Source organism: Oncorhynchus mykiss, chromosome 10, assembly GCF_013265735.2.
Source record: "Oncorhynchus mykiss isolate Arlee chromosome 10, USDA_OmykA_1.1, whole genome shotgun sequence".
Lineage (NCBI taxonomy): Eukaryota > Metazoa > Chordata > Actinopteri > Salmoniformes > Salmonidae > Oncorhynchus > Oncorhynchus mykiss.
The window spans coordinates 15,635,196-15,662,976 of record NC_048574.1 but is presented as its reverse complement, the minus strand read 5'-3'; the positions used below and the strand labels follow the sequence as shown (position 1 = coordinate 15,662,976).

The following is a 27,781-nucleotide window of genomic DNA, read 5'->3' as shown; positions in this document are numbered from 1 at the left end:
AGGCGATCTTTCCCATGGGGTCTAGCGTGAGTCTATAAAAATAGTCGCAGCTGTGCTTAGTTATTTGTGCACATTATGAAGGGTTGGGCCTCCTAGCAGGGCTACCTTTTAAAAATAAATATCTTATTTTAAAATATCGAATTGTATACCACTTGGCCTTCATTCGCTCCTGGTTCACAGGGTGGCCCACACGTGGCTGAAATTCGGCCGCTGTAGCATCTTAGACCCTCAGCATTTCTCTACTCCGTTCCACCCCCTCCTCCCTTTCTACTGCTCTAATGTGCGCAAGGCAGCTCTGATCACGCTTGGATGTATTGTAGCCAGATTCGTCAGACTGAATAAGTCGATGCTAGAGAGATCTATAATCACCAGATGTTCAAAAGACTCAAAAGGTCTCATAAGACAAATGAGAGAAACGACCTCTGTGCAGTCAAAAACGTGATACTATGAAAATTATGATTAGTGCCCTGTTTGAAATGACCGCCTGAAATTTCAGCCTGTTATGGTATGCTGTAATGGAGTTTGGGTCTTGCGGTAAATTAGTTAATAGACCAATAAGAAATAGAGTTCCAAACCTCTCTGCCAAATAACAGCAATATATTGTTATTAATAATAATACAAATTCTGGAGCATTTAAAAAAAACTCTGTCCCAAATTCCCCATAGGATCACGGCTCTTTTTGCATTCTCTTGGAAATCCAACTTCCAGTCTATTTGAAAATGTTGTGGTTATTTTTCTCATTGCTTCCTGCCAATTGCTGGCGAAAAATGTCATTCTTTGTGTACAACCATTACTATTGAATTCACACCCCAAATAAATTTCAACATGTGATATTCTATTTATTGTTGGGGTGCCTGAATTAGTGGAAACATTAACTTTGATGAAAAATATATGCTGTTACTATATTGAGTAATGTGAAAAAATGTATTTTACAAAGACAACAATGATAACATAACACCACATTTCTGATTATATATGCTGTTGTATCAATAGTGGAAACATTTTCTTCAGTTAATTTACCATGGAATAACATTATGAAAACATATATAGGAATATATACAAATAGCGATAAATATGCATTGGAATGAATCAATTAAAACAACCTATTTATATCTTAACAATTTCTGAGTAGGTATTTGATCTGTATGACAACAAGCATGATTATGTAAAATGTTAATCTTTCAAAAAAATAAAATACACACTTGTAATGTAATTCTAAGAAGAATCTAAGCACCAAGCACAATACTCCAATGTGCCTGTATGGTCTTTCTCTTTAAAAAGTGAGAGATTATATTACTGATTACATTATCGGTTATAAGTTTCATCAAACTGATACACCCAATGAGCAACTTTCTTCTCATTTTGACATCCAACTTTTCACACACCATCTTATTTTGATAAACCTCTTGCCATTATCAACATTCTCAAGGGTATAATATCCTCAACCCATTCATTGTGAGAATGCATCATTCTCTCCCATAAACTTGCTTCTTCAGAGGTTGAATCCATCCAATCCACCTCTAACCCATAACTTTTACCTGTAAAGACAGATTTGAGATGATCCAGTTAGCTTCCTATTGGATGTATTGTGTATGCATTTCAATATTAATAATTAGGTTTGGAACGACTCAAGAAACTATTTCAATATAAAGACATACTACCTTAGAGAAAAGCATAAATCAGATTCAGAAATGTGGGGAATTTTGTCAACCCATCAGATGCTGTAATTCAATCGGTGCTATAGCACAGCTGAGAATGTGCCTTTTAAAGACATTTTCCCGATGTTCTCAGAGATCGCATTCATGGTCAACGTTGCGCATGTCGGCTCATGTGTAAATTACCTTTAAAAGTCTGTTATAGTGTGTTGCATTTTAACGTGCCTTGAATTGAGTACAGGCCAAACTTTAAACAAATTACAAAGTATCTTACCTGTTCCAAGGCCCAGCCTTAAGCCCCCAATGAAATGGTTAGTGAGCCGGTCGTGATCCCACACTGTGACTTCAATGCAGGCCTCTCGTAGGTCGTCCGGCCGAAAGCCATCATAGACCATGGTGTGATTGAACATGGGGTTGGCTGTCTTCTTCACCACCCTAGTCTTCTGTCGGCTTTTCCTGCTCGTGTCTGGAAGCACGGTGCTAAAATAGCATACAACAACAACGGATTAGTAGCCTAGCACACTCTGGCCCACAATCTGATCCTGTGCATTTCAAGGAAGAGCTTTAGCTCTAACAGTATACTGTAAGTTTAGGACAAAAGCAATCAATGGCCATGTTAGAATATTACAGAAATGCATCCTATCCTTCCTCACTACCATTCTTGAGGTAATCACAGATATGAACTGGGTGGCTTGTTGAAAGTAATAGGGTGTTCACCTTATACCTATCAAATTGCATATAAACTCAGCAAAAAAAGAAACGTCCCTTTTTCAGGACCCTGTCTTTCAAAGATAATTCGTAAAAATCCAAATAACTTCACAGATCTTCATTGTAAAGGGTTTAAACACTGTTTCCCATGCTTATTCAATGAACCATAAACAATGAATGAACATGCACCTGTGGAACGGTCGTTAAGACACTAACAGCTTATAGACGGTAGGCAATTAAGGTCACAGTTATGAAAACTCAGGACACTAAAGAGGCCTTTCTACTGACTCTGAAAAACAACAAAAGAAAGATGCCCAGGGTCCCTGCTCATCTGCGTGAACGTGCCTTAGGCATGCTGCAAGGAGCCATGAGGACTGCAGATGTTGCCAGGGCAATAAATTGCAATGTCTGTACTGCGAGATGCCACAGACAACGCTACATGGAGACAGGATGGAACGCTGATCGTCCTCGCAGTGGCAGACCAGGTGTAACAACACCTGCACAGGATCGGTACATCCGAACATCACACCTGCGGGACAGGTACAGGATGGAAACAACAACTGCCCGAGTTACACCAGGAAGCACAATCCCTCCATCAGTGCTCAGACTGTCCGCAATAGGCTGAGAGAGGCTGGACTGAGGGCTTGTAGGCCTGTTGTAAGGCAGGTCCTCACCAGACATCATTGGCAAAAACGTCGCCTATGGGCACAAACCCACCGTCACTGGACCAGACAGGACTGGCAAAAAGTGCTCTTCACTGAATGAGCATTACACCGAGGCCTGTACTCTGGAACGGGATCGATTTGGAGGTGGAAGGTCAATCATGGTCTTGGACAGTGTGTCACAGCATCATCGGACAGCTTGTTGTCATTGCAGGCAATCTCAACGGTGTGCGTTACAGGGAAGACATCCTCTTCCCTCATGTGGTACCCTGCCTGCAGACTCTGTCTATGGCGTTTCACATGACCCTCCAGCACGACAATACCACCAGCCATACTGCTCATTCTGTGCATGATTTCCTTCAAGACAGGAATGTCAGTGTTCTGCCATGGCCAGAGAAGAGCCCGGATCTCAATCCCATTGAGCACGTCTGGGACCTGTTGGATCGGAGGGCTAGGGCCATTCCCCCCAGAAATGTCCGGGAACTTGCAGGGGCCTTGGTGAAAGAGGTGGGTAACTTCTCACAGCAAGAACTGGCAAATCTGGTGCATTGCATGCAGAGGAGATGCACTGCAGTACTTAATGCAGCTGGTGGCCACACCAGATACTGACTGTTTCTTTTGATTTTGACCCCCCCTTTTTTCAGGGACACCTTATTCAATTTCTGTTAGTTACATGTCTGTGGAACTTGTTCAGTTTATGTCTCAGTTGTTGAATCTTATGTTCATACAAATATTTACATGTTAAGTTTGCTGAAAATAAACGCAGTTGACAGTGAGAGGACGTTTCTTTTTTTGCTGAGTTTATATGCATAAGTGCTTACCTCAAGGAAAGAAGGGAGGATGCATTTTCAAAGTATTAAAACAGGGCCAATATTCAGTGAGTAAAAGAGGACAAAAAATTGCCATCTACAGGAGTACAACAGTATAAAAAAATCTGTATTTCTACAGTGAGTGAATCGCTACAAATCCAATGGTTTAGTTTATATATGACTAAATGACACATTGGCACTATAAACATATTCAATACTAAATTATGCTTCACACCCGTATTTAACCAGGTGCAACATATCCAAAACACATACCATTTCACAAAGGGGTCAATGATCGCACCCCTGATAGCAGGCAGGTTCTTGCAGTCTTTCACCCAAATCTGCACCTCACCCGTCTCAGTTTTGGATGACCTCTTACCTACCAATTGAGTAAAAACACACATAAGTAAGTTATGTTCAATAGAACACATAACAGGCTAGATGATGATGAGAGTGGTCTGAGAAACCGCTTACTGTAGGAGATCTGTGGCAGGAAACGCAATCCTATTCTCATCTCTCCTCTATGGTCAATAGATTGGGAGTGAGAGGGACTGAGAGACTGTGTTGAGATCTAGAGTGAATAGAATAACTTTATTTTTAGTTGTGGCAAGTTGGTACCAGATCAGTCTTTATGAATTACCACCTATATAAAAATTGACACTGCAAAACAGACTGTATACGACCAAAACTAATCCTCTTGCAGTTTACCCTTGCTTTCAAAGCATAATCATTCATCTGCGTGTTGCTAAAGTCCCATTCAGACAAATCCAAGTCCACCTCGCCAAGGAAGCTGTTCCGTCCAAAGTTGTCATTGTGCCACACGGAGACATTAAGTGCTTGAGTCTTGAGGGTCTCCATGGTAACTTTAAACTGCAGGGGTAGAAAAGGGGATAAAAGTTGTTTACTCAATATAGACACAATAGACCGAGCACTGATAGCTTTGTGTCCAGCTAATTTTGAACTGTTGAAAAACAATTTCCCGAGTATAAAATCAGGAATGTACCCCCCCCCCCCCCCACACACACACACACACACACACACACACAGACTTCTGCCATACCCCCTATTGAGATGTTTGTTGAGTGAATCAGGTGATAAATAATCTGAAAAGGAGATTGGATGAGGACTTTAATAACCAGCCATCATATCTCTTCTCTCTTACCCTAAGGATCTCATTGTAAGTGGGGTTCAAGGTCTTCTTTTTCACACTGGCTTTTCTCTTTCCCATCTTCGCTTTGTCCGGTAAGAGGTAACATTTCACATATCTGAAAATGAATATCCAACATCAGATTCGTAGCCACTACACAAATACAAAGCAAAAGCAACTACGGCTGGGATTAAATTAGAAGCTGTGCTATAGTGCGCTGGACATTTAAAGGTAATTAACAACTAAGCAGGCATCTGCAATGTTTACCTTGAATGCGATCTCAGCAAATGCGGTAACATGTCTACAAGTGCAATCGGATAGAAGTCGGTGAAAGTTTCCAAGGCACATCATTGCTTTCCATGCACCTAGTCTCAAATTGCAATAACACACTGATGATCCTATGTAAGGTAATGGGAAACATCAACCTCTGTAAACCTATGCACCTGGAGATGGCAGATTTATTTTACAATGATAGGATAATCACACACACACACAATCTTATTTATTGCAAGAACACCTACGGATCAGAACGGTTCTTCTTGGGTTCTGCCACGGCAAGATCTCTGCAGTGGACAACAAAGATGTGGAACTCCCCGAGCTTCTGGACATAATTCATGGCAAACCGGATTGTTCCCTTCACTTCCACATCCCCATCTACTCCACTGTAGATGCTTGCCACACTGCCGCTCACCTTAACGGTCCACATGATGTTAGGAAGAGACAACAGCATCACCAAGTGTTGTATCAAGCCATCAAACCAGATGTTTGATGTGTTTGATACCCTTCCATTGATTCTGTTCCAGACATTACAATGAGCCTGTCCTCCCAATTTAAAGTGCCACCAGCCACCACTGAACCTCAGCATTATTTTCTTCTAGATGCGGAACAAATGCCTCTCTTAGTCCACATTCAGAACCCTAATATTCCCGATTCTCTATAACCCTAATATTCCCGATTCTCTAGAACCCTAATCTTCTTACATCTGCTATGGGACAATTGTATGATTCCTGTGTATCACATGTGGGGGAGAAAACAAATGTTCTGCTGTATTATGCTAATAACTTTTGTTATTAGCATTATTAGGATTGCAGCCATGTGAATTCAAAGCAAAGTGAGTTTGATTATTTCATGGCACACGTCAACATATCTGATAGGGAAGCTGCATGGGAACATACAGAGGACATGGACGCCATGCCAGAGGAGAGGCTAAGGTTAGTGAGGGAACTGCCCATCCGCTTTTTCCAGCTGAAGTTGAGACTTTCCACTGAGGTGCTGTCACTGTCTCTGCCATCCTTCTACAAGATAGTGCAGAAACAACAATGGCGGGTGGTCAGAAACACACACACACACACACACACACACACACACACACACACACACACACACACACACACACACACACACACACACAGGTTAAAACACATTGTGGGCCTACATGGTGGTTGGAGCCAGGGTCTGCTACATGCACATACAGTGCCTTCGGGTAGTATTACACATTTTGTTCTGTTACATCCTTATTCTGAAATAGATGTTAAAAACTCAGCAATCTACACACAACACCGCAATAATGACAAAGCGGAAACAGGTTTTCAGATTTTTTTGCAAATGTATTACAATTTTAAAACAGAAATACCTTATTTACATGTATTCAGACCCTTTGCTATGAGACGCGAAATGGAGCTCAGGTGCATCCTGTTTCCATTTATCATGCTTGAGATGTTTCTACAACTTGATTGGAGTCTACCTGTGGTAAATTCAATTGATTGGACGTGATTTGAAAAGGCACACACCTGTCTATGTAAAGTCCCACAGTTGACAGTGCATGTCAGAGCGAAAACCAAGCCATGATGTCAAAGGAATTGTCCGTGGAGCTCCGAGACAGAATTGTGTCGAGGCACAGATCCAGGGAAGGGTACCAAAAAATGTCTGCAGCATTGAAGGTCCCCAAGAACACAGTGGACTCCATCCTTCTTAAATGGAAGAAGTTTGGAACCACCGGGACTCTTCCCAGAGCTGGCCGCCCGGCCAAGCTGAGCAATCGGGGGAGAAGGGCCTTGGTCAGGGAGGTGACCAAGAACTCGATAGTCACTCTGACAGAGCTCCAGAGTTCCTCTGTGGAGAAGGGAGGAGCTTCCAGAAAGACAACCATCTCTGCAGCACTCCACCAATCAGGCCAATAGGGTAGAGTGGCCAGACAGAAGCCACTCCTCAGTAAAAGGCACATGACAACCTGCTTGGAGTTTATCAAAAGGCACTTAAAGACTCTCAGACCATGAGAAACAAGATTCTCTGGTCTGATGAAACCAAGATTCAACACTTTGGCCTGAATGCCAAGCATCATGTCTGGAAGAAACCTGGCACCATCTCTACGGTGAAGCATGGTGGTGGAGTATCATGATGTGGGGATGCTTTTTAGCGGCAGGGATTGGGAGACCAATCAATATCTAGGCAAAGATGAATGGAGCAAAGTACAGAGAGATCCTTGATGAAATCCTGCTCCAGAGAGCTCAGGACCTCAGACTGGGGCGAAGGTACTCTTTCCAACAGGACAACAATCCTAAGCACATAGCCCAGACAACGCAGGAGTGGCTTCGGGACAAGTCTCTGAATATCCTTGAGCCCGGACTTGAACCCAATCGGACATCTCTAGAGAGACCTGAAAATAGCTGTGCAGCAACGCTCCTCATCCAACCTGACAGAGCTTGAGAGGATCTGCAGAGAAGAATCTGAGAAACTCCCCAAATACAGGTGTGCCAAGCTTCATACCCAAGAAGACTCAAGGCTGTAATTGATGCCAAAGGTGCTTCAACAAAGTAGTAAAGGGTCAGAATACAGTTTTTTTTCTTTGTCATTATGATGTATTGCGTGTAGATTGATGAGCAAAAACAACTATTTAATCAATTTTAGAATAGGCTGTAACCTGACAAAATGTGGAAAAAGTGAAAGGGTCTGAATACTTTCCGAAGGCACTGTACAAGCCATGTTAAAAATGTACTCAAATGTGGGACAGTTTGGTTATCAATAGCTCATGCGTCTTATCCAAGCATGAAAAATACATTCATTATATGACCTCAAAAAAGGAAAGGTCTTGAGAGTGACCTGACCCCTGAATATGTTATGCATTTGGTCATAAATGGTTGATTTTGAAAGCCATTAAAATGAATTCAAGAGGAAAGAATTCTATAAAATCAGTTATTTTGTATTGTTGTCATCTTAAAGCTAACAAGGCAATTCACTTCCCCCTAATTCAGATGGGGTATATCACTCTAAAAATGCTTAGGTATTTTTTTTACAATGAACAAAGGGCACTGTATTTTTATTTGTATTTGTTTTACCTCATCCTGCATAACAGACACCGACTTGCTCATATTCTTCATCTGCTCCGGGACTGAAAGGGTGGAGGGAGGAGGGAGACGGAGAGGAAGGAGGGAGGAGGGAGGCACTGCAGAGACTGGAAGAGGCAAAGCAGATAGGTGGATAAGGACTTTTACAACTCTCTAACTAATCTCTCCTAATGGCTCAAATCAGCAGGGTCTTCACTGAAATAGTGAAATTGCCAGACAATGTAATGACAGCTGATGTAATCATATTGGCCAAACGACATGCTTTCCTTAATATTCCCCTGCTCTCAATAATCCACTTCCTGAATCATTCCTAAATCAACCCCTATTATCTTCCCCTTGGACAATTGAGTAGATCGGAGAGGATTGGGAAGGTGTAAGCGAATTGCGGAACTTCCACCTTGCCCTATGATAGTACAGGTGCATGAATTGTTGCCATATTGGGCAGAGTCAAGGAAGATTGATTTAAACAATCACAAGATCAAATGTTGTTATAACCATGGCATCACTGTGCCTGAAACCACAACAACCAACAGAACAATGTTATTTGAAAAATTCTAGTTTCCTCAAATTGAAATAAAATATGAATAGTGATATTTCAACAATGAGTTATAATTCTAATCTATTCTCAATACTGATAGTTCACGGTTTCAACTCTCACCAATAAATACAGTCAAAATCTAATAATACAATTTAGTAGAAACCAAGTATAACAAAATTGTATTTGTTTGCACAATACTCGGTGTCTGCCTTCAAACAAAAAGCAAATGTACACTGTTTTATCAAATGAAATTGAGCAGAAATATTTACCATCATCCACATTTAGATTCATTTCACTTCTTTGGTCAGTTATACTTCTCTCTTCTCCTTTGGAAGAAAATAAAGGGTTAGAGGATTAAACAGTTAAATTCAGATATCATGAAAACAACATCATAATGCTCATTGAAAACTCTTTCTTAAACAATTTATTTGAATGGTTACAGCGACAATTGGCCACGGCTAACCACAGTCTAGGATTGAGAATAACACTGAGTTAAGGAATTCAAGAATCAAGCCTATTGAGCTCAGGAAAACCAAGAACTGTCTATTTACGTTTTGGTGGTGATAAAACGTCCTCCAGACTTCTGGATAAGGGTCTTGAAGACATTTGTTTAAACTCTAACCTGATAGGGCTTGAGTTCTCACCATGACCTGCCACAGATCAAATAAAATCAGCTCTGGAAAATATTGCAAAAAACAGACAAACAAACAGACCGGTCTTCATAGATTGCATGACATTAAGAAAAATGTCCCCATCTCATATTTCCAGATACTTGTTCTGAACAAACAGTTGCACAGCATTCCAAAAATCTATTGATTGTACTTTATGAAGATTAGGGAATATTTGAATTAGTTTGTTTTCAATTCCATCAACTGATTATTTAAAACACCCTGACAGATAATACAAATATATATTAGCTTACTTCAGTTTCTTAATGATCCAAGTCTGTGGCATACAGAGTGATTTGAAAAGGTGATCTACTAAACATTTTACATTGGAAGCATCTAGAAATCAAAAAGGTTCTCTTTACACTTCATGTACTTATTTGAATCAGAGTTAATCTACTCTACAGAATGGTTATCATGATAATGTTAGAGACAATCATCTTGTGCCTATGTCAGAATGCAGATACAATAAAATGACAATTACAAATATGAAGGCAGATTAGTCCCATGAAATGTAGGAATTTGTATATAAATTAAAAATCTAATTGAGATCTTATTGGCTCCTGCAAAGTGACAGTCTTAATGGCATTAGTAGTTTGGTACAGCACAGTATTTTCAATATTGTTACTTCCTTTTACCGCAAAAGTTGTCGGTTTGCTCATCTATTTCGACCCATTAATGTCATGAAGAGACTTTGAGTGATGCAACCGTTGGCTATGCACACCTGGCTGAAGGAGCGACGAGATAAAGTTGAGTAAAGTTCAACGACACAATAGCGTGCTATCCAATAGGGACACAGAAGGTCTGGCAAGCTAGCTTTCACTTTTTGTGTGTGCGTGTTTAGATCCTCTCTCTTGCTCTCTCTCTCTCTTACATGCACACACACTTACTGTCTTGACCTCTGAATGCTCGGCTATGAAAAGCCAACTGACATTTACTCTTAAGGTGCTGACCGGTTGCACCCTTCATAACCACTGTTTATATTATTTTACCCTGCTGATCATTTATGAATGTATGAACAGCTTGAAAAATTATCTAGCCTTTATGGCCATGTACTTTTATAATCTCCAACCAGTTCGGATTTAAGTATAACTTTTGTATGACTGACGCCTTTAGTGAGAGGTCTAATGCTTAAATATTGAATCATTTCTGCCCACCGATTTCATATCCATTTTATAAATAGGCCCATGCGCACCTTCATCAGAGGAACCGCAACATGTCGACTAAAGCGATATAATCCATAAATGCATTTTAAAGTTTTTAATATTGTGATAGTGATCTGTTATCCAACAATTATTATTATTACTAACCCTGCATTATAATCATATAAAAGCCCCTTAGATATTGTGTGTTTTTATTTACAGTAGTGATGGACAGCTGGAGGCATTTTGTTTTTCACAAGCGTGGTTTTAGAGTACTTAAGCATTAAATACATTGCAAGTTTGCCCATATTGGCCTTTAGACTACACTTTACAATAGGACAAATATGTTATTGAAGTCGATAAAAAAAACTGTTATAAAATGTATATTAAGTAGTCTTGCTTGTCTCAGCGCAGCTCGAAATGGTGCTGAAATAGTTGACCACAAGCAGCCTTCTAGGCAGAGCTCCAAAGAAAAAGTAATATCTCAGACTGGCCAATAAAAAAAAGATTAAGATGGGCAAAGGAACACAGACACTGGACAGAGGAACTCTGTCTAGAAGGCCATCATGCTGGAGTCGCCACTGTTGACTGGTGTTTTGCGGGTACTATTTAACAAAGCTGCCAGGTGAGGACTTGCGAGGCGTCTGTTTCTCAAACTAGACACTCTAATGTACTTGTCCTCTTGCTCAGTTGTGCACCGGGGCCTCTCACTCCTCTTTCTGTTCTGGTTAGAGCCAGTTTGCGCTGTTCTGCGAAGGGAGAAGTACACAGCGTTGTACGAGAGCTTCAGTTTCTTGGCAATTTCTCGCATCGAATAGCCTTCATTTCTCAGAACCAGAATAGACTGACAAGTTTCAGAAGAAAGTTCTTTGTTTCTGGCCATTTTGAGCCTGTAATCGAACCCACAAATGCTGATGCTCCAGATACTCAACTAGTCTAAAGAAGACCAGTTTTATTGCTTCTTCAATCAGAACAACAGTTGTCAGCTGTGCTAACATAATTGCAAAAGGGATTCTAATGATCAATTAGCCTTTTAAAATTATAAACTTGGATTAGCTAACACAATGTGCCATTGGAACACAGGAGTGATGGTTGCTGATAATGGGTCTGGACCCTATGTCAGAGAGGTGTTTTTGGGACCACGTCATGTCTATAGTCCTGCTAATAGCCCTTGTGAAAAACAAGTGTTTGAAAACATGTTTTCAAAAGGCCTCCAGGGCCGACAGGTTCCTTACTTTCTCCCCCTTCCACTTGCCTCTTCCATTTATTCCCATAATAATTTGTTATGGTTTGCATTGCAAATGAGGGCATAAACTGGGTCAAGACGTCAGAGTAAGTCATCCTTTATGTAGTAAAATAAAGGTTAAGTAAAAATACATAAAATACTTTTAACAGCACATTACTCAACACTAGTGAGACTCATGTCGCCTACGGTAGGCCTAAAATATTTTTTACATCTCTACATGTAGGTCTCCTGATGTTAACCCGATCGAACTTGTTGTAACTAAAATGTAGTTGAAATAAACATTTGCATGTTTGCCTGGCATGGATTGTGAATCCATCTCGTTCCTCGCCCTATTCAACCCTGCCAATGCCACCTGACTCTCCACCAATGACGAGACTCTCCGTGAATAATATCTAAGGGTTTTTCGTTAGGGCAAATCTAATCTGTGAGAATATCTAAGGGGCTTTTATATAATAATAATGTATTGTGAAAGAAAAACGACATGCACAAGAGACAGTGGTATTTATTTTTATTTATCACAATTTTCTTTAACCAATTTCGGTCTTTAATGCTGGGCCGACAGACAAGTTCCTTACTTTTTCTTTTTTTTTTTGCTGAAATTACAACCAATTTTCTATTGCTTGTTTAAAAAATTATTATATTTTGGAGATGATTTCATTTGTAATCTGAATTTGTAATTCTTACTAATTTATAAATGAAGCCAGTTTGTTATTTAGAATTTTTTATTCCTGTTTTTAGAGGGCGAGAAACCAAAAGCCCACTGTACCTATTTTTTGAAAATCGTCAGTCCACATGACTGTTGAAAACGCCTCCATTAAGCCGCCACAGTTCCTGACTACTGATAGATCAGCGTTCTAACTCCCCCTTGTGATAGTGTGGTGAAATGACAGAATGCCACCATCTACCACAAACGGTCGCGGCACAAGCTTGTAACTTTTAAAGGAAGAACCACTGTATAGCTACCCAAAAGAGGCCAATTCTGCCATGTGGAAGACATTGTCCTGTATGTCTAACCCTGCTGCTCCCATCAAAGTTCAGAATGATGTGGCCAACATGATTTGCCCCCACATTTAAATCATTAGCCATTTCACTTCTAAATCACTAAATCTATGTTTGATGAGAAAATGCAAAGCTCACAGCTTGAACTTGCCCGAGATTGAGACCAGATCTCAGGCATGCTTCCTCTGGATAAGCGACTGTCGACATTCTCCATGGACCTAGGACTGATCCAAGATGGACTCCCCTCACTGCTTCTCATGCTCAGGAGCAATGGAGTGGGGACAGTGGGACTCAGATGGTCATTCCCCACTTTATCTGAGATAAACTGAGGGATGTGTGTCTGCTCAGGGAGCCCCAAATAATGTTGGTTGCTCTGGGGAATGAAAGATCTTGCAAGGCGGAGATATGTTTCAGAGACTTCAGATGCTCCCGAAAGCTTTCTTTCACCAGGATCCCTATTGATGGGCTGTTGACCAATCTTGCCAGCTTCAAAGGCTCTTCTTATATGCGGGTCCCCATGATTTGGCCTAGAGGACCAGTGAGGACTGCCCTCCTGTACACTTAGGTTCCCTAAACTGGTCCTTCTGAAGGGGCAAGGGAGCGACCTAGTAGGTGATAGCGGGGACATCATAGAAGTTAGTGAGCTCTGTGCCGAGCCTCTACGTGGAAAGGTCAGGCGATCCTGACCCTTCTCTTCAGATCTAAACTGTGGAGAGGTAGACGTGATTCCTAGGGTATGTTTGGTGGACTCTGATCCTGACTGCATTGCTTCATGTGAGAGTCCTTTTCTCTGTTTAACCACTGGTGTTGCTCTCTCTGGATCATCCTGATGCTCTCTTGTGGGTGAGGCAATGTCTATGGAGAAGGATTTAAATGGAGAACTATCACGCCTGGCTCCTTGGAAAGTGGATGAACCTCTGGGCAGGACTTTTGGATGACAGGTCTTTGAAGGACTTCTCTTAAGTTCATCGTCAGTTTTGTCTTTCCACTTTGGAATTTCAGATCTAGGCAGAGGTGTTTTAGGACTTAAGGGTCTTTCTTGATTCAGGGTTGGCCCTGCTTCCATCTTACATGAATCTTGCTGATTTATAGAATCAACATCGCCAACACTACAGTGACTACTCGGTAGTGATGAGTTTGAACTCCACTTGATGAAACCCTTTTCTATTCTTTCAGCCATGGACAAGTCGGAGGCGCTGGCCTTAACCCCGTATAAGGAAGAGCTTTGCTTGTCACAGTCACCCTTCCCTGGGTCAGTTTCAATTGCTCTTAGACTAGACTGAGAAGTGGCAATTGAGTGGTGGACTGGAGGTGTTTCTGAAAATGGATGGGTTTGACTATCTAAAGCCTCCTTTGGTTTGCCAACAATGACCCTTGGTCCACTATTCTCCTTCTCCCAGAAGGACTTGAGGTTATTGATCTTGGCCTTTCTGCTTTCCTGTTGACTGAGGGAACGTCTAACAAGGGGCACTGGGACACGCCCCTGCCGGCTTGTGCGGGTACTGGATGGAGAGACATGTAAAGGAATGTCCACCTTCTCATCTGGCTGGACTGTCTGAGAAGGCACTGTCAAGCCCACAGATGAACTGGAATTATCTTCAGAGATAAGGATGGATTTATCCCTGAATGTACCATTGTCACCTGATGTTTTTAACATGTAGTTACTTTCAACAGAAGATGAGGACTTTTCGTCATATGACAGAGCAGCACTGAGGTCTATGTTACACTGCTCTGAGGTTTCCACCTTTTGGGAGAAGGGATCGTTAATCAGCCTATGTGAGTCATTACTATCATTGCTTTTTGCTCCAAAGATATTGGACTTTCTCATGCCACTAGTGTCGAGGTGAAGCTGAATATTTTGAAAAGATGATGATGCTTCAACAGTCTCAGCCTTGGCAAAATCTTTACCAAAATCATGAATTTTTTGGTCACAAGTATCCCCAGCACTGACAAGTACTTCACACCTCATTGTATCAGTGCTTAGTTTACTGAGCAGTATTTTAGGGCCAATTTCTCTTTCCCAAAATGATTTCAAGTTGGAGAGTTTATCTGGTAACGCATCTACTCCACATGCACTCCCCTGTGGCTCCTGTTGAGTTTGGTCTATTTCTTTTTTAAGCACTAGTTCTCTAACCTCCGGTGTCTTCTCATTTTTAGCTGACTGTTTGTCAGTAGCACATTTATGCAGATCTTGCTGCTGGTCAGAATAAGTATTCACAGTGGACTGGCAGAAGACGAAGTTCAGGGTGGTGTCGTCAAGCTCTTTCTGTTCACAGAGAACCACCTCCTCTTTAACTGGGCTTTGCGGCTCAGGGATTTTCTCTTCTCTTGCTTCCCATCTACTAAATATCCCTAGGAGCCCTCTCCGAGGCTTTGGAGACACACGACTAGATGGCTTCTTAGAGGCAGCATCACTTGGCATCTCATCTGTGATGATGTCGACAGGAGTCACTGGTTCATCACTGGGTTGTTGGGGGAGCTGAACCTGTGGCTTGTCACAGCTTCCCAGGTTCCAGCTGAACCAGTCGCGAACCTTAGCCATGGATTGACCGTCCTCCTCTGTTATCGTGGTGGGGGAGATCCCCTGGGCCGCGGCCCCCAAGAGAATGGGCTTACCTGTCTCTTGCTCAGCACAACGGATGTCGGACACCTGAAGGGTAAGGGACTCAGCATGACGATGGTCAAGTTGATCTGTAAAGGAAATCAAAACAACTTGGATTTCTCATCACTTGTATTTGCTGACATACAAATGTAGGATCTTAATTTGAGCCAGTTTGCTACAGCAGGAAAATAATCCTGCAGCAACAGGAAATGTGAATTATTATGTGGATTATAATGAATGGACATTTTTGCAGGGGTTGATATATTTTTCATTAGGGCAAATCAAGTCAGAAGTTTAAAGTGGAAATGACACATTTTGGAAGCCTTTTTTAAAACTCAAATATACTACAACCAGGAAAATTCTCAGCAACAAAAGAATAATCAAATTCAGATCCTACATTTGAACAGAGCAATAAATAATCAAGCAAATTATTGAATTGAACTATGTCATCTACAAGTCAGTATAATGATGAGCAATAGCATGTAAGAAGAAAATGATTTATAAAACATTAGACAACCATATAATTTCAAAGCCTGAATGCCCCCACCAATGAAAAAAAGAGCACATTCCTTGCAGTCCAAATTCACCAATCACCATCAGCAAATATTATCATCATACAATAAATGAATGTGTACATTCATGTATGAAAGCAAGCAGGTTAGTGATTAAAAACAGATCTTACAACACAAACATGGTGAGTAGTTTATAAAGTTTTATTTCCTAAATTAATTGAATACAAACCTAAAATCATTCTCTGCACTCCTCACTACAAATATTTGAATAGATTAATGGGTTGATTGTTGACTGATAGATTGAATTAATTAATAAAATCATCAAATGAATTAAATGGAGATGCACTAGCCTTACCAGCAGGGACCTGGGCTGGGCCTGTGTCTAGGCATCTTATATCTGGCTTCTCTCTGCAACTCAGACCCTCACCTATGTCCACCTGTCTCTGCATATCATGAATGGGCTGTTGGAGCCAGCAAGGTGAACCTACAGCTGTCAAAACCTCAATGTCTTCCTTTAGTGGTCCGTGATCACCCTGGTCAATACCACTGTTGATGCCACTTTTGTCTGACTGCCCCGTCTCCTCCTCTCCCTCTGGGGGGCTTGTACAGTCCAAATCCAGGAGACTGTGTTCGCCCAGCTCCTTTCCATCCTGCATCTCAGTGGGCCACTCCACGCTGCTCCTGCTCACTGCTAGGCCGAATCTCACCTGTTTCCTGTCTATCCAGACCAGGGTCTCTCTCTCTTTAGCAGGCCAGGTGTCTAAAGATGGCTCTAAGACCCCGTTACTGGAGTGCAGCGTTTGTGGACATTGTGGTTCTGGCTGGCAGCTGCAGACGTTTCGGAACTGAAGAAAGTCAGTGGAGCTACTTTGTTTGAGGATGCTCCTAGGGGCGGGAAAGCTGGCCTGTCTGGCTGCTGGGCTGTCTGGCTGCTGGCCTGTCTGGCTGCTGGCCTGTCTGGCTGCTGGGCTCTCCAAGAGAGAGTCCTGGGATCTGTTAATGATTGTTCTTGTTTTGGGGACAGGCATGCGCAGAGGTGCACTCTGGATGTTTTCGGAACAGATCGATTTTAAGTTAGTTAGATGAGCAACGCAGAACTCAGATGGTGGTAGAAACTCTGGGGGAAAGACAATGGGGGGTGGTGGATAGAAAATTAGGGCACAAAACAGGTGGATAAAGCAAGCATGTTTCAAGAAGCGATGACAATGACGTCTTATGGTTAACACCACAAACATACAATGGATCCCAATGTAAATGCAATACATTAATTGGGTGGTGGGGCTAGGGACTTTTAGTACATTTGCATCGGATTACTTTCTTGGTTTACTTCCTTGGTTTAATTCCTTCATGGTTATTGTTATTATCATGATTTTCATAATACCTTGGGAGATGATTCTACATGAGAGAATGTTAAAAAATACCCACTGGGCACAGTCGTCAGTTCAATGTCTAGTTTTGATTTACATTTTGGTTAAGTTGTCAACTAATGTGAATTCAATCAAAAATGTCACCATGTCATTGGATTTAGGTTAAAAGTTGGGTGAAAAAAATATGAAATTCCATTAAATTGATAACTTCTTTCAAATCCAATCAGTTTTCCATGTTGATTCAACGTCAACACATGACATTTTTTGGTTTGGAATGATGTGGAAACAACGTTGATTCAACCAGTTTTTGCCCAGTGGGTAGTTAGTGCCTAGATTCCTTGAAAAACATGGGGGAAATATTAAGGATCTCCAGCACAGACAAGTCATGCATTGCAGCTTAGGGCTTTGGAGTCAGGGTACATGCCTTTATGCGTAATCCCTCTGCTAGTCTGTATTTGCATACCTCCCCCTTTGGCTCGCCTTCCTTCTGGGAAAAACCTGACTGGTTGCTAGATACTAATTGGCTCATTTCATGAAATGCAATTGTTTCAGAGAAATTGCCACACTATTGTTGCACGTCTTGAAATTAAGGGCAACTGGCTCAAGCACTATAGTTACAAAACTGAAGTTTACCTAAATACTAGACCATTAGTTATTATACAAGGGAAATGCAGGTTAATCTTTTAGCCAAACAATGAGAATGAACAATGGTAATCATTCTTGCATTCTGTTTCGGTAATTGAAATCTACAAAATGGCTAATGGGAACTGTGTTTTCCTCTTCCCTTCTTATGAGAATGTTATGAAAGAAAGGTGGAAGAAATACAACATACATATTATGTTCATGACAAAAATACATGCTTACAACAATCATGCAAGGAGAACATGCTAGCAATCTGTTTAAAAAGCAACGGAGAAATACCGAAAGCCCAGGAGAGGGTTTACACGCATGGCTTTCAATGGGATCAGTTCACCAGACTTACGGTTGTTTGCAAGGAAAATGCTTTGACTGTTTGTCCATCTAGCTGTCCACTCCATTAAAAACACAACACATGGTGTGTTACAGTTGAATCATGAATCCTGAATTACTGTAGTAAACGTGCAAATTACATGACGCCAAATCGAAACCACAACCTCAAAATGTTTCACTAAAATGGTGGTGACTTGGCATAGGAACCATAAAACAATATGTCAGTGATTGGTATGTATTTGAACATTTCTGAATGTTCCGTGATATCATTAACATAAGACTGCTAAAAACACAACTTACAGTAAGATTCATTAAAGTAACTAACTTCTCAGCTGTAAGGTTTCAGAACATTTTTGGTGCAACATGCAGCGTAGCATTAAGTCATGTTTATGACCACCTTACATAGACATTATGACAGACCATTCAAATGAAGTGTTATTACCAAATCCATATATTCACTTGATGTCCTTTTTCAGTTTATTCTTGGATACTAAAATGACACCCACAGATAATGTACAGGTAAGGAGCTCACCCCCGTCAGGTGTCTTGGTTTGCTCCATTGCTTCATTGGGCAACTGGCTGTCTGTTTCCTCCAAAGTTTCAGGTGTAAGTGGTGTGCTGTTGAATGGGTTCTGTCTTTGCTTCAGTACAGTAAGAGGAAAACACAGGTTTGCATCAGCAATGAAACACCCATGTTGTCCACTTTTGTGTGTGTGTGTGTGTGCGCGTGTGTGTGTGTGTGTGTGTGTGCACGTGTGTGTGTTTGTGTGTGCATGTGTGTGTGTGTGCGTGTGTGTGTGTGTGTGTGTGTGTGTGTGTGTGTGTGTGTGTGTGTGTGTGTGTGTGTGTGTGTGTGTGTGTGTGTGCGCGTGTGTGCGCGTGTGTGTGCGCGTTACCATATACTTTGTTACTAAATAGTAAATCAATAGAATCAATGAACATGAACTTGAAATAAAGTGTAACAGTTACTTCAACCAACCTTTGTGGGGGACTGCAACACTTCTGGCAGATTGTAGCTGTCGTCCCTATAGTGAATACAATTTAAAATGTAGACATCATTATTATCTTAATCTTTTAAAGAATAACATACACTTGATTAAGGCATGGGATAATGGGAATAATGTTTAATGTTTTTAAGTTATCACTCTAGCAATTATGTGGACAATTGGTCGATTATGCCTACAGTCGACCACATAACTGCCACCACATCAGTTAAGTGCAGGTGCATTTTCATTTGCTCTGCAAGCTTTGCATGCATTCATGAAAGCCCCAAGTATTGCATGTATCAACATTGACAAAAAACTCAAATTTTCACATCTCAGATATTTTCACTGTAGTTGGCTGACTGCAGTCCAGTTGTTTTCCTTGGTTTTTAGAGTGTAATGGTACCACTCATTCACACAACATACATTCCTCAACAATGTATGAATGAGAAGTACCATGACTGTGGAAACCAAGGAAAACAAGGGCATGTGAGTTCTAACCTTAGAAGCAGATTACTAAATGTCGACTTACTGTAATGCCTGAATGACTCCTCCTTTAGCAATCATGCCCATATGATCTGGGCTAATGCTTGATCCCATTTAATGTATGTGACAGCCTTACTAAACAGGGGCTGAGATTCAAGTTAGCTTACTTCTTTGATGGTGAAGACAAGACATACAGTGACCATTTACTTTCCCCACATTTTATTAGGTTACAGCCTTATTCAAAAATGTATTAAATCGTTTTTTCCCCTCATCAATCTAAATTTGAGCAAATTTATTAAAAATAAATAACTGAAATATCACATTTACATAAGTATTCAGACCCTTTACTCAGTACTTTGTTGAAGCACATTTGGCAGCAATTACAGCCTAGAGTCTTTTTGGGTATGACGCTACAAGCTTGGCACACCTGTATTTCGGGAGTTTCTCCCATTCTTCTCTGCAGATCCTCCCAAGCTGTCAGGTTGGATGGGGAGCATTGCTAAACAGCTATTTTCAGGTCTCTCTAGAAATGTTCGGTTGATTTCAAGTCCGGGCTCTGGCTGGGCCACTCAAGGACATTCAGAGACTCCTGCGTTGTCTTGGCTGTGTGCTTAGGGTCGTTGTCCTGTTGGAAGGTTAACCTTCATCCCAGTCCTGAGCGACCCGGAGCAGGTTTTCATCAATGTTCTCTCTGTACTTTGCTCCATTCATCTTTCCCTCGATCCCGACTAGTCTCCCAGTCCCTGTCGCTGAAAAACACCCCCACAGCATGATGCTGCCACCACCATGTTTCACCGTAGAGATGGTGCCAGATTTCTTCCAGACATGATGCTTGGTTGTCTTTCTGGAAGCTCCTCCCATCTCCACAAAGGAATTCGGGAGCTTTGTCAGAGTGACCATTAGGTTCTTGGTCACCTCCCTGACCAAGGCCCTTCTCCCCCGATTGTTTGGTAGTTCCAAACTTATTCCATTTAAAAATGACCAGGCCACTGTGTTCTTGGGGACCTTCATTGCTGAAGAAATGTTTTGGTACCCTTCCCCAGATCTGTGCCTCGACACAATCCTGTCTATGGACAATTCCTTTGATCTCATGGTTTGGTTTTTGCTCTGACAGGCACTGTCAACTGTGGGACAGGTGTGTGCTTTCCCAAATCATGTCCAATCAATTGAATTTACCACAGGTGGACTCCAATCAAGTTGTAAAAACATCTCAAGGATGATCAATGGAAACAGGATGCAACTGAGCTCAATTTTCGAATCTCATAGCAAAGGGTACTTATGTAAATAAGGTATTTCTGTTTTTCATTTGTGATAAATTTGCAAAAATGTTGAAAACCCTGTTTTTGCTTTGTCATTATGGGGTGTTGTGTGTAGATTGCTGACGATTATTATTATTTTAATCCATTTTAGAATAGGGCTGTAACGTAACAAAATTAGGAAAAAGTCAAGGGGTCTGAATACTTTCCGAAGACAGGAAGAGCGATATCTCACAAACTGCTAATTTCTTATATTTGTCTGTTTGTTACCTGTTTAAAATGCAATAATTAAGAACCTCTCTATGGCATTGCACTTCTTAGCACAAGATGGTAAATAATGCAAAGCAACAAAACTTTGAGTGGCTGGGAGAGGGAGAGGAATATGTATGCGTGGTGGAAGAAGACTGAGAGGAAGATCATGAGCTGTAGCCTCAGATGAGAGTAGGGCTACTATAATTGATCATGTAATAAATCATGGTCTATCAATGAGAGAGGCTGGTGTTGAGAGTGCAGCCAAATCTGCAAAATAACAGGTAAGATGTGCATTCTGTAAGGGCATCTGACTGAACTGCACATGAAGCTTACAAGGGTTATAGTGCCCCTAACAAAGACAACTTCCCACAATGACAAAGGGGAAAAAGGCTGCCTAAGTATGATTCCCAATCAGAGAGAACGATAGACAGCTGATAGACAGCTGTCCCTGATTGAGAACCATACCTCTGACAACTCTGACAAATCAACTGTAAATTTGGGTGTTCCTCAAGGTTCCGTTTTAGGACCACTATTGTTTTCACTATATATTTTACCTCTTGGGCATGTTATTCGAAAACATAATTAACATAATTAACATTGTTAACTTTCACTGCTATGCGGATGACACACAGCTGTACATTTCAATGAAACATGGTGAAACCCCAAAATTACCCTCACTAGAAGCCTGTGTTTCATACATAAGGAAGTGGATGGCTGCTTTTAGACTCGGACAAAACAGTGATGTTTGTTCTAGGTCCCAAGAAGCAAAGAGATCTTCTGTTGAATCTGACAATTAATCTTGATGGTTGTACAGTCGTCTCAAATAAAACTGTGAAGGACCTCGGCGTTACTCTGGACCCTGATCTCTCTTTTGACGAACATATCAAGACTGTTTCAAGGACAGCTTTTTTCCATCTATGTAACATTACAAAAATCAGAAACTTTCTGTCCAAAAATAATGCAGAAAAATTAATCCATGCTTTTGTTACTTCTAGGTTAGCCTACTGCAATGCTCTACTTTCCGGCTACCCGGATAAAGCACTAAATAAACTTCAGTTAGTGCTAAAGACAGCTGCTTGAATCCTGAATAGAACCACGTTTTTTAAATCATATTACTCCAGTGCTAGCCTCTCTACACTGGCTTCCTGTTACGGCAAGGGCTGATTCCTAGGTTTTACTGCTAACCTACAAAGCATTACTTGGGCTTGCTCCTACCTATCTTTCCGATTTGGTCCTGCCGTACATACCTACACGTACGCTACGGTCACAAGACGCAGGCCTCCTAATTGTCCCTAGAATGTCTAAGCAAACAGCTGGAGGCAGGGCTTTCTCCTATAGAGCTCCATTTTTATGGAACGGTCTGCCTACCCATGTGAGAGACGCAGACTCGGTCTCAACCTTTAAGTCTTTATTGAAGACTCATCTCTTCAGTGAGTCATATGATTGAGTGTAGTCTGGCCCAGGAGTGTGAAGGTGAACGGAAAGGCTCTGGAGCAACGAACCGCCCTTGCAATCTCTGCCTGGCCGGTTTCCCTCTCTCCACTGGGATTCTCTGCCTCTAACCCTATTACAGGGGCTGAGTCACTGGCTTACTGATGCTCTTTCATGCCGTCCCTAGGAGGGGTGCGTCACTTGAGTGGGTTGAGTCACTGACGTGATCTTCCTGTCTGGGTTGGCGCCCCTCCTTGGGTTGTGCCGTGGCGGAGATCTTAGTGGGCTATACCCGGCCTTGTCTCAGGATGGTAAGTTGGGGGTTGAAGATATCCCTCTAGTGGTGTGGGGCTGTATTTGGTAAAGTGGGTGGGGTTATATCCTTCCTGTTTGCCCTGTCCAGAGGTATCATCGGATGGGGCCACAGTGTCTTCTGACCCCTCCTGTCTCAGCCTCTAGTATTTATGCTGCAGTAGTTTATGTGTCGGGGGGCTAGGGTCAGTTTGTTATATCTGGAGTATTTCTCCTGTCTTATCCGGTGTCCTGTGTGAATTTAAGTATGCTCTCTCTAATTCTCTCTTTCTCTCTTTCTTTCTCTCTCTCGGAGGACCTGAGCCCTAGGACCATGCCTCAGGACTACCTGGCATGATGAATCCTTGCTGTCCCCAGTCCATCTGGCCGTGCTGCTGCTCCAGTTTCAACTGTTCTGCCTGCGGCTATGGAACCCTGACCTGTTCACCGGACGTGCTACCTGTCCCAGACCTGCTGTTTTCAACTCTCTAGAGACAGCAGGAGCGGTAGAGATACTCCTAATGATTGGCTATGAAAAGCCAACTGACATTTACTCCTGAGGTGCTGACTTGCTGCACCCTCGACAACTACTGTGATTATTATTATTTGACCATGCTGGTCATTTATGAACATTTGAACATCTTGGCCATGTTCTGTTATAAACTCCACCCGGCACAGCCAGAAGAGGACTGGCCACCCCTCATAGCCTGGTTCCTCTCGAGGTTTCTTCCTAGGTTTTGGCCTTTCCAGGGAGTTTTTCCTAGCCACCGTGCTTCTACACCTGCATTGCTTACTGTTTGGTGTTTTAGGCTGGGTTTCTGTACAGCACTTTGAGATATCAGCTGATGTAAGAAGGGATATATAAATACATTTGATTTGATTTGATACCCGGCCAAAACATAGAAATACAAAAGAATACATAGAATCACACCCTGACCAAAAAAACTAGAGACATAAAAAGGCTCTCTAAGGTCAGGGCGTGACAGACCCTCGAGACCCTTGTTGCTGGAGACCCTCGTTGCGGGCCCCGGACTGGGGACCCTCATTGCGGGCCCCGGACTGGGAACCCTCGTTGCCGGCCCCGGACTGGGGACCGTCGCTGGAGGCTCCGGACTGGAAACCGTCGCTGGAGGATCCGGACTGGAGACCGTCGCCTCGTTGGAGGCTTCGTGCCATGACTCCTCACTGGAGGCTTCTTGCCATGGATCCTCACTGGAGGCTTCATGCCATGGATCATCACTGATGGCTTCTTGTCATGGATCATCACTGGAGGCTTCATGCCATGGATCATCATTGAAGGCTTCTTGCCATGGATCATCACTGGAGGCTTCTTGCCATGGCTCATCACTGGATGCTTCGTGCCATGGATCATCACTGGAGGCTTCTTGCCATGGATCATCACTGATGGCTTCTTGCCATGGATCATCACTGGAGGCTTCGTGCCATGGATCATCACTGGAGGCTTCTTGCCATGGATCATCACTGATGGCTTCTTGCCATGGATCATCACTGGATGCTTCTTGCCATGGATCATCCCTGGAGTGAGGAGACGTCGTGGAGCTGCCACAGTGCTCACCAGGCTGGGGAGACATACAGGAGGCCAGGTTCTGTGAGCAGCCACAGGACTCACCAGGCTGGGGAGACATACAGGAGGCTTGGTTCTTGGCGCAGGCACTGGATACACTGGGCCGTGGAGGCGCACTGGAGGTCTCGAGCGTAGAGCCTGCACAACCCGTCCTGGCTAGATGGTTATCTTCGCCCTGCAAATGCGGGGCGCTGGCACAGGACGCACTGGTCTGTGCAGACGCACCGGAGACACAGTGCGCAGAGCCGACGCAGGATACCCGGGGCCGAAGAGACGCACTGGAGACCAGGCGCGCTGATCCGGCATCATCCGTCCTAGCTGGATGCTCACCCTAACCCGGCAGATGCGAGGAGCTGTGATGTAGAGCACTGGAGACACCGTGCGCTCCTCCGCACAACACGGTTCCTAACCAGTACCTCACGGTAAGCACGAGGAGTTGGCTCAGGTCTCCAACCTGACTCAGCCAATCTCCTCGTGTTCCCCCACAAAACATTTTTTGGGGCTGCCTCTCATGCCTGCTTCGTTGCCGTGACTCCTGGTATAGTTGTCATTCCTCCCTTGCTACTTCCGCCTGTTTCCATGGCAGGGTCTTGTCCCCTGCCATAACCTGTCCAAGATGTCCTCCACTCTCTCTTCTCCCGGGCCCAGGATCCATGCTCCTCCTGGCCATGCTGCTTGGTCCTTTGGTGGTGGGAAGTTCTGTCACGACCGTCGTTAAAGGAAGACCAAGGTGCAGTGTGGTGAGCGTACATTTTCATTTATTTAGTAAAATGTCACCAACAAAACAAGAAATAACAAAAACGACTGTGAAGCTTACAAGGGCTATAGTGCCCCTAACAAAGACAACTTCCCACAATGAGAAAAGGGAAAAGGCTGCCTAAATATGATTCCCAATCAGAGACAACGATAGACAGCTGTCCCTGATTGAGAACCATACCCGGCCAAAACATAGAAATACAAAAATATAAAAACAGAACATAGAACGCCCACCCAAATCACACCCTGACCAAACCAAATAGAGACATAAAATGGCTCTCTAAAGTCAGGGCGTGACAATTCCTCAACCCCATTGAGGAATTATTTTCCTCGTGGAGGTGGAAGGTTTATGACCACCATCCACATGATCAAATGTCCCTCCTGGACGAAATTAATGCTGGATGCCTGGACATATCTGCAGAAGATTGCCAGGGATGGACCAGGCATGCCAAAATATTATTTCCTATGTGTATTTCCCAAGATGACATAAGATGTGATGTGGATGAGAACCTGTGGCCAAATGCAGAAGACAGGGTTGACTAGCATTGCTACTGTATCTGTAGATGGTGAATATAGAAATAATTGTATTTTGGAATCACTCAAGGCCAAAAAATGACATAAAACATATTGAAGCATATTGCATCATGTCTGATTCATTCCTGTAACATATACTGAAGTGAATTCTAAACAGTAGAGAGGTGTCATTCTTGTTTTGTAAGAAATGTTACAAAAGAAAACATTGTGTAATGCTACCTATTGTTAGTATTTTTTAGGTCATTGTTAAATGAGTGACAAAGTGTGCTTGTTGGGTGACAACCTTTGCTGGTGTTATGGAAGAATTAGTTGATTTGAGACATGTATGAAGTGTTTTGGTAGTTTTACTACATTTGGGATGTGAAATTAACTACTGTGCCAAGCTGAAAGTTGGTTAGGAGAACTGTGTGAAGAGTTTTGAAAAAGTGACGTAAGTATTGAGAAATGGGTCCTAGCGATTGTAAAGAAAGTGGAAAGCAGCATCATTCTTGTCTCAAACAATTTGTTGACTGCATTTGATCTAACAGAACAGCATGCAAATGTATGTATCTAACTTTGAATCTAACATTGATGAGAAGGAACTGCGCCGCTTGCGTGACAGAGGGCGAGGCTTTGTGTGTAGGAAACAGCCGCAGCAGGAGAAAGGGAGAGAGATGACAAACAGAGTAAACTATAAAATGGGCGTTACACGCAGCCCTAAAAACAACCATAGTTCCTAAAAACATGAACACAAGGGCAGGGGAGTAAAGTACTTAAGTAAAAATACTTGAAATGACTACTTAAGTATTTTTTGAGGGTATCTGTACTTTACTTTACTATTTATATTTTTGACAACTTTTACTTTACTACATTCCTAAAGTAAAGTATGTACTTTTTACTTCATACATTTTCCCTGACACCCAAAAGTACTTGTTACATTTTGAATGCTTAGCAGGACAGGAAAATATTCTAATTCACACACTTATCAAGAGAACATCCCTGGTCATCCCTACTGCCTCTGATCTGGCGGACTCACTAAACACATGCTTCATTTGTAAATTATGTCTGAGTGTTGTAGCGTGCCTTTGGCTATCCGTAAATTTTAAAAACAAGAACATGTTGCCGTCTAGCTTGCTTAATATAAGGAATTTGAAATGATTTTCCATTTACTTTTGACACTTAAGTATATTTAAAACCAAATACTTTTAGTCTTTTACTCAAGTAGGTTTTTTATTGGGTGACTTTCACTTTTACTTGAGTCATTTTCTATTAAGGTATCTTTTACTCAAGTATGACAATTTTTCCACCACTGCACAATGGGTCCATATCATGGAACTCTCACCTGTAGTAGTTCTTGTGCTGTGCCAGTGGCTCCTCTAAAAGGCCTGAGAGTTCTGGAGGAACATACACATCCTGGTTCTCACTGTTCACGAAACTGGGCCTCTCTGCCCACATCTGGGAAAGCTCCACTACAACACAGAACAAATGGGATGCAGGCCTCAGTAAAACCACTGACAAACCAGATGAAGACACATACTGTATGTCTGTGTCACAGGTGGGATCTAAACCCCAATCTACTGCTCGGGAAACCGACCATTAAGCCAAAAGGAAATTAACTTTTGGGCCAAGGGTAACATTGATTTTGAAGTTGCAGGCAGGGCAACCTCATCCCAAGAGCGTGAGTCCAACTCACCTCCACTCTATATGTTACAATACATCTAACAGCCATCCCTCTCATGAAGTGAAGGATGGAATGAGCATTCCTATTGGATAAACTTAGGTGCAACACCCTCTATGTCTACTGAACGTCAACCAGCTATAGAAAATAGGAATGAAGAGTAAAATGCATTATTTAATGATTAT

General features: G+C 42.3%; 1 protein-coding gene across 16 annotated transcripts in view; it reads right to left on the bottom strand.

Moving 5' to 3' along the window:
- Window positions 1–727: 727 nt before the first annotated feature.
- Window positions 728–27,781, bottom strand: part of sytl2a (synaptotagmin-like 2a) — a 46,541-nt gene continuing 19,487 nt past the window's right edge. The window contains exons 5-20 of one of the 16 annotated variants that reach the window (XM_036989753.1): window positions 27,261–27,387; window positions 19,345–19,390; window positions 18,898–19,006; window positions 16,385–17,146; window positions 13,054–15,606; window positions 9,415–9,513; window positions 9,133–9,189; window positions 8,317–8,432; window positions 6,157–6,276; window positions 5,503–5,672; window positions 4,997–5,099; window positions 4,543–4,704; window positions 4,309–4,405; window positions 4,108–4,213; window positions 1,930–2,135; window positions 728–1,538 (exon numbers count right to left, since the gene is read on the bottom strand). In XM_036989753.1, the coding sequence (XP_036845648.1) occupies window positions 1,390–1,538; window positions 1,930–2,135; window positions 4,108–4,213; window positions 4,309–4,405; window positions 4,543–4,704; window positions 4,997–5,099; window positions 5,503–5,672; window positions 6,157–6,276; window positions 8,317–8,432; window positions 9,133–9,189; window positions 9,415–9,513; window positions 13,054–15,606; window positions 16,385–17,146; window positions 18,898–19,006; window positions 19,345–19,390; window positions 27,261–27,387 (4,982 nt within the window). In that variant the 3' untranslated portion in view covers window positions 728–1,389. The other 15 variants (XM_036989759.1, XM_036989754.1, XM_036989756.1 and 12 more) reach the window with 15 other exon arrangements.